Below are 7635 nucleotides of genomic sequence, written 5' to 3' on the forward strand. Positions count from 1 at the left end.
AAAATGTGCTACGTTAATTTTTATAACCATATTTTGATTTTTGAGCCTTTACATTATTAATCCCATATACCGTCCTCCCCGGTACCCACAACATCCATATCGGTACCCACAACATCCATATCTTGTAGATAGCGCTAGCTTCCACTTCACAGTGAAATCGGCCTCCTCAGTACTCCCAACATCGATATCTTGTAGCTAGTGCTAGCTTCCACTTCACAATTAAATTGGTGTTAGACATATAAGTAAAAGATCCATACAACATATAATATCTGGGGCCAACTAAGCTTTCGATTGCAGGGATCAAATAAATTTGGGTTGGCATACAATTTCTATCAGATGACAAATTGTATTGCACACAAAATCTTATCCTGTGCCTCATCCAAGCAATTCAAAGCACATCAAGAGTCGGATTTTGGGTTTGGAGAGTGAGTCCAAATGGTAGCTAACCCAAAAGATTGGCTTGAGAGATGTGAGAACATAATAATGTATTAGTTCGGTCTTTCAATTAATCAATATCACTCACTAATATATATTATTTTTTTTCAATATATATGTAATTTTCTTTTCTATATATATGATTTTATTTTTTATTAATCTAGATTATAAAATATTTTAGAAATTTACAAAATATGAAGAGAAATAATTAACTTGATTCATTTATATTTATTTACATTAAAATTTTTAAATATTTCATAATTTACCGTAAACAAACAATTAACCTTTTAAAATATCTCTAAATCCAAAGTAAAAGTACAAATAATCTTCCCATGTATCAAAACCCTTCTATTATACATAATTATAAAGCCCTTGCTTTGACCATAGCAATCACAACAACAGATTGAAACAATACCATTGGCTGTGAGGATAGCCATGGTAACTACTACCACCAGCAGATATTTCGTCTTTTATATGGAGGAGAGAAAGCTTTATGATGTTTGTCTGCGGGAATTCAATTTCATGCTATGTAAAATGGATTTAAATGTAATGAATTAACCATCGTAGATTCATTTAGCCTACTTCCATAAGAAGTACTTTAGATTCTTTTAATTATTAATATTTTTATTTTTTAATAATTTCGTTTTAGATAATTGTGAGGTTTTTAATGTTTAGTTCTAATTCATTTGTAAAATAAAATCTGGTCAAATTAGTTTATATATATATGTTACAGTTTTTATAACTAAATTTTGATTAAAAAATTAGATACAAAATAGAGAAATTAATATTTTATAAGAATTTTGCTGTCACAAGTCAATGTAATTTTGTAATAATATTTATTTTATTTTATCTTCATATTGTTCTATTAAATTAAAAAAAAAAAAAACACACAATCTCACTTTTTAATTGAAGTTTTATATTTGTTGTAAATGGCATGTATCTCTTTTTATATTCTATATTTTATATTTCAATTAATTTGGTTAATTTCACTGGAAAATCACTTAACTAAACAATCTGAAATCCATGGAAAATTAGTTTCAATATAACGTTATTGCTTTGACGAATTCAATTCCAATAGGATATGCAGGACAATTTAGATATCAAACAAGATTTCGAATATTCCTCTATGGGCCTCGCTTGAACGGCCCACAGGCACATATAGACTGTCACAAAAAAAGTTGCTCTCACACTTCCATGACCAAACATACGACTGTGGAAGGTAAGAGCAAATGGTAGCCAACCCGGAAGATCTAATCTAGAGATATGAAAGCACCGTACTGCGAAAGGAGGTTGCCTCTGTTTCTCAATTCATCGACATCATAGATCAGGTGATGACTCAATGAAGATGGTGACTAAGACTAGGTTTCGTTGCGATTAATGTTATATAACAATTTTATAAGTTTCTGTGTAATTAGTAATTTCTTTTGCACATTTTTTATATTAAAGAAAAGAACGCAGAGCAGTTAAATGTTGCATATCAATTTATAAGTTTTATTTAAAAAATATTTAAATTTTTTTAATAATAATGATAATTTTATAATATTATAATATATTTTTTTATATAAAAATCGATAAGCTTGTTGAAACACATTATTCACTAAACCAATCAATCTAAAATCTTTAATAACTAAGTATGGGTCGGGGTCAGCTCGATTGTTGACAACTAAGTATGGGATCAGTGGTTGATGGGGTCCTCAATTGTTGACAATTAAGTATGGGGTCAGTGCTTGATGAGGTCAGCTAGAGTAACTTTATAATATAATAAAGTAAAAAGTGAGATTGAAGTTTCAAATCCATCCAGGGTGAGGCCAAAAAAAAATCTACTCCAATAAATTATTGTGACTGTATTATTATCATCCATGATATTGTGAACCACCATCCCAATAAAATATTCCAACTAACCCCTTATATGAATGCCTTCAAGGGTCCGCAGCCAAATTGGACGGTCTGGAGAAGGACTGCTGCTACACTTATACACACTAATAATACACTTATACACACTAATAATACGACTCTGAATGGTCAGCCAAAACGGTAGCTAATATCAAATTTGGAGATTTGAGAAGAGCGTACCTATGTTTCTCAATTCATCAACATCACAGATCAGGTGAGGTATGACTCAATACAGATGGTGAGGAAGACGAGGCCTGATGGCCGCCTCCAATGGAACAGCTCTGTGCAGCGTAATAGCACGACCCTCATTCATATCAACTTCAGTTCCTTCGGGAACGCTCCAATCGAAACCCTGCAACAGTCTTCCCACAGTGAGCAGAAGCATGCGCATGGCTAACCAAATGCCCGGGCAGGCCCTTCTCCCATAACCAAACGGTATATATGTGAAATCATGTCCGTTCACGTCTATGGAACTGTTGATAAACCTCTCCGGCTCGAATTTTAGGGGGCTTTCCCACACAGCTGGGTCTCTGTGTATACCCCACGCATTGAACAAAACCTCTGTGCCCTCCGGTACATAATACCCTCCCACTCTGCACGGCGCCGCTGCAACATGAGGAAGGAGCAGAGGCGCCCCTGGATAGAGACGTAGAGTCTCTTTCACGATGGCCTCCAAATACTTCAACTTCGGGAGATCCGATTCCTCCAAAATGCGCTCCCTTCCAACTATGACGTCCAGCTCCTGCTGTGCCCTTTTCAGCACATCCGAGCGTTGCAGGAGCGTTGCGATAGCCCATTCCGTTGTGTTGGCGTAGGTATCCGTTGCTGCGCCGATCATGCTCTGCAAAATAAAAGACATCTCAGTTACAGGCTTCTTTAAAAAGGTAAAAAAGTAAAACAGGCTTCCTAAAAAGGTAAAACAGGCTCCCATATGATGAGAGGGGTAAAACTGCCTTGAAGTTGAAAAGGTACTGACTATAGCAGTGGCCTTGACAATGGTGTCTTCGCTGCAAAACTCTTCGGCTTTGTCCACCAAATGTAGAAGCACGTCTATCAGACTCTCGTCATTCTCCTTCTTCATACAAAGGCGGCTGTTATCTATCACTCTCTGCAAAAACTCATCCCGTCGCCTGTGTAACTTCTTCATTGCCCGCTCGCAGCCCTGGAGATCCAGCCATCTAAGGAATGGAATATAATCCCCCAAATTAAACGCTCCCAGCAGCTCACTAGTGCTGACGGTAATTATCCTTTTAAATTCTTCCACCTCTTCCCCGCTGCCCAGGTAGCTTTTGCGAGTGAGGATTAATCTCACCATAATATCAAATATTAGCTCCACCACAATCTCTCTCACGTTCACAACAGCCGAAGCCTCGCGGCCTTTGATTCCCATCTTCGCGCATCTCTCGAACAGACCACGCACTAACTTTGACATCTCCTCTGTTCGAATATTCATGGACGCCTCCACTCTGGAAGGAGATAGAAGATGCAGCGTGCAGATCCTACGCAGTTTTCGACACCGGCGGTCATATGGATCGAGGCCAAGTAGATTACGATCGTAGCCCAAATGCTCGGCTCCCGCAGACTGTGGCCTGGAGGCGAGGTTCATGTCGTGTGTGGTGAGACACTCCCTGGTTAGCTCCCATGAGGTGACTACCAGGACCTTGCGAGATCCGAATTTGAGAAGCATGAAGCGCCCATAGGTCTGGGCCAGGTGGTAAAGCGTCTGATGAAGAGGTAGCTTCGCGTCCAGCAAATGAAGGTGTCCAATAATGGGCCAAGCAGTAGGCCTCGGAGGCGTGCTCAGATTGTGCTCCCCCTTGTGGAACAATAGGAATTTAGTGTAGTGACATATTGCGAGCAGGGTGATCCCAACAATGGCCACCATGAGACCGCCCTCCATAAAATCGAGGGTTCGTTCCATTCTCGTCTGTGAACGAATGTGTGAAGCGGGCATCATAATTATGTAGAATCTGTAAATGTAATGAATGGCGTCATAATTATGCCATCTCACTCTCTCTAGATAACTCCATTGTAGATTTTATGAAATAACTCCATTGTAGATTTTATGAAAATTCCTAATTCAGGAATTTGTGGACCACGGAAAATGAAACAGTAGTTTATGTTACTCGAACTCTAATAATTCTAAAATACTTTACGAATTGGATGACCGCCCACAAATCACTGTTTCTAAGTAAAGGTACACGTATGTTTTCAACATAGAAATTTTACATCAAACTCAAATACACACAGTAGCAGAGGGTAAGGGCTATAATGGAAAATTAAGATGTTCCCCTCACTTTACCGAGAAGATGCCCATGTGATAGGGTTTTCAACCGTACACGAAAAGAAGGATGTGAAATAAATAATAAATTGAATAAAAAAAAATTATTCAGCACTTGATTTCCTTCATTATTTTAATTTACATTAGTTTGTATCAAATTTTTTTATTTTCTTTTTAAATTTTGAATGTCAACAAATTATTCAAATTTATTTAATATCATTTTATATTTTGCTTAACTCTGAATCTATCTAGTGCTTAATTCTCCATCAAATTTTTGGTGGTGCAAACCTTTTTCTTGAGCATAAAATTTGATTAAATGTATTCACCTTGGGAGATTTGATCTCTCTTGATGCTTCATAGTTAGGATGACTCTAGGCTACTTTGATATATATAAGCTTTATAGATAAGATAGTTTACTTGAAGCTTTCTTGTTAATCCGTAAAACCTAATGAGCTCATCTTCTATAACATAAAACCCGATAAGAATGTATACCTTTGTCATTGCAACAGCCCAAGATATTAATTATCTTTGGATTAATTTTCTTTTTAATGTTATCATTCGACCTCCTTAATAAAACTCACGGACAATTGTATCTAAAATAAGTTGTTATGAACATATTTTAATGAATTTGCATGTGTAGTTTAAAATCAATTATTAACACAATCTAAATTGCGACTCTAATAAAAGTAAATACAAACAAACAAATATAAACAAAATGTACGACGACATGGAAAAAATGTGTTTCTGGTACTCTTTACGCTCAAGAATAAAATTTCAAACATATCAAATAAAATGAATAACATACAAAACAACGTGGAAAAATCTAATCTTTGAAGGTTATGTAACAAAAGTGAGCACGGTTGTTTTTTCCAAGATTTCCCTGGAAGACATGCATCCATAGAGCTATACGGTCTGTGTAGTGTATCTTTATTGAGTGGTTTTCTTTGCCAAATTACATATGAAAATTGTCGAGGGTTATGATATTTGTTGTGGAAATTAGGATTTATTTTGATCTAGCTAAAAGATTTTATTGCAATGTATGTCTCACAATAGCGAAGAATACATTTAAATAGGCTAAATTAGAGAAGAATACCATGGAAGTAGCCATGGGTTGTGAAAACATGGAGCCCGAAAATCTTCATCCGTAAATTTACTATTTATCTCAATTTTGTTTTTAATTTTTAATTTAATTTAATTTGATTTTTATGTAATTTGACTATTAGAGAATAATATCATGGGGAAACCATTGGTTGTAAAAGCTTGGGGCCAAAAACCCTCAATCCATAAATTTATTATATTATCTTAATTTTATTATAATGATTAATTATTAATATATTTTTTTAATTTAATTTTCTATGTAATTTGACCATTAGAGAAGAATACCATGGAAAAAACCACGGGTTGCGAAAATATGGAAGCCAAAACCATTAGATAAGTTTACTATTTTATCTCAATTTTATTTTAACTATTAATTATTAACTTTTTATTTTTTATTTTTTTTATTTCTATTTTTTTTTTAATCTTTTATGTACTTTGAACAAGTCAAGGTGTTTACATAACATAATATAGTATTTTGAATCAATGATCGGAGAATCCACAGTTTGAACATCATTATACCAACGTTTCAAATCCGAGGGTGGAAACGTTGGTATAAAGATGTTCAAACTGTGGATTCTCCGATCATTGATTCAAAAGACACAAGCCACAGATCTCTTAAATCCAAAATAATATAGTATACTTTTGAGCCCAACATTTAACAAATATGCACATATTTAACTCCTGCATATCTAATATCTAACACCTTCACGTCTACTCCATTTTGGGTTGTAGATTGTCTCCCTGCGCAACTAAAATTATATGATATAGTTATATATTTTAATATATTATATATCTTATTTTATTTTATAATAAACCATATTTCACTAATAAATTTTGTATGTTATAATATATTAAATGTGTTATGTATGCAGATGAATGAAATGGAGGTAAGTGGGTCTACACTGTGGTTGGAATTTAGAGTTAGCATGTGTTAATCTTGACGCAGGAAGAGAAGCAAAGATTGATTCATTGGTAGGCTCCATAGTGAGTGTGAGAATCCTCTTAGAAGAGTATTGTTTAAATTACAATGTCTGGAGAGGGACTCGTTACCCCGAACAACTAATTTGAGTGGGGCTAGTCAGTTGGTCGGGCCTTGAACTAGTCGAAGCACGATGGATTCAAGTTTGTCAGAAGAAACTCGACCTGTAACCAAGATTAAGATCTTGACTTGACCGAAATAACATATGGGCTTTCACAAGTGAATCATTGACATCAATTTAAATAGGGTTTAGGCATAGAGTAAATTATGTTGTGAACGTACATAGCTAGGTCAGGGACAAGAAAGTAGTGAGACATCTCTTGTGAATGCTAAACCAGAGAGAATAAATTGTTGTCTTTGTATAAATATTCATGGGTATGGTGATTCCAAGAGAGAAAAGGGTGTGAACACATTTTTATCCAAATAGATTCTTTATTAGAATAAAGTTGGCTACCTATAGTGATCGCAAGGGCATGGGATGAAACAATAGCACCAATATATCCTAGGTCCTCGACGAGGCTCGTGGACAAGAAATTTAATAGCCAAAGGAATCATCCACTAGATCAAGAGTAATCAGAAGAAGAAAATGAGGCAGGTTGAGTGACCAACAGAACAAGTTTGAAGGAAGTGTTATTATGCTACCTCACAGGGGAAACCCTTGTAGGGAAAAAATAGTTGGAAGATGAGGCTTTTTATACTCTCTTTCTCTAAATGCAAATGGATGCAAGGATAAAGAAGTGATATCTATAGCCTTTGGGCTGCTACAGTGCACAAACCCTCTCTTTTTTATCTCTTCATATCCACTCTTAGGAAATTTTCTCATATATGGAACAAAATGCACTTGAATAGAATATCACAACCTTTCCTCCTAGTGGCGTAGTTATAACATAACCCAATAGCATACTAGTGGTTACATTTGACTCCTTCAATTCTTAAATAGAGCTACAAT

At 35.3% G+C, this 7635-nt stretch overlaps 1 protein-coding gene across 1 annotated transcript; it reads right to left on the reverse strand.

The window, feature by feature from the left end:
* Positions 1-2245: 2245 nt before the first annotated feature.
* On the reverse strand, positions 2246-4304 carry LOC149229238 ((+)-piperitol/(+)-sesamin synthase CYP81Q2-like). Its single transcript, XM_089375794.1, has 2 exons — positions 3305-4304; positions 2246-3169 (listed from the first exon to the last, which is right to left on the reverse strand). The coding sequence occupies exons 1-2, from the start codon at positions 4283-4285 to the stop codon at positions 2555-2557; spliced, it is 1596 nt and encodes a 531-aa protein (XP_089231920.1). The 5' UTR covers positions 4286-4304; the 3' UTR covers positions 2246-2554.
* Positions 4305-7635: the final 3331 nt, after the last annotated feature.

Source organism: Pinus tabuliformis, chromosome J, assembly GCF_031772625.1.
Source record: "Pinus tabuliformis cultivar Carrire ecotype Pingquan chromosome J, CPIR1, whole genome shotgun sequence".
NCBI classification, from domain to species: domain Eukaryota; kingdom Viridiplantae; phylum Streptophyta; class Pinopsida; order Pinales; family Pinaceae; genus Pinus; species Pinus tabuliformis.

Bases quoted from the DNA above. Each gene is read 5' to 3' on its own strand.
- LOC149229238 (XM_089375794.1), bottom strand. From the start codon at position 4,285: ATGATGCCCGCTTCACACATTCGTTCACAGACGAGAATGGAACGAACC. The intron at 3,170-3,304 runs GTCAGTACCTTT...TTTATTTTGCAG, and splicing joins TTGTCAAGGCCACTGCTATA to AGCATGATCGGCGCAGCAAC.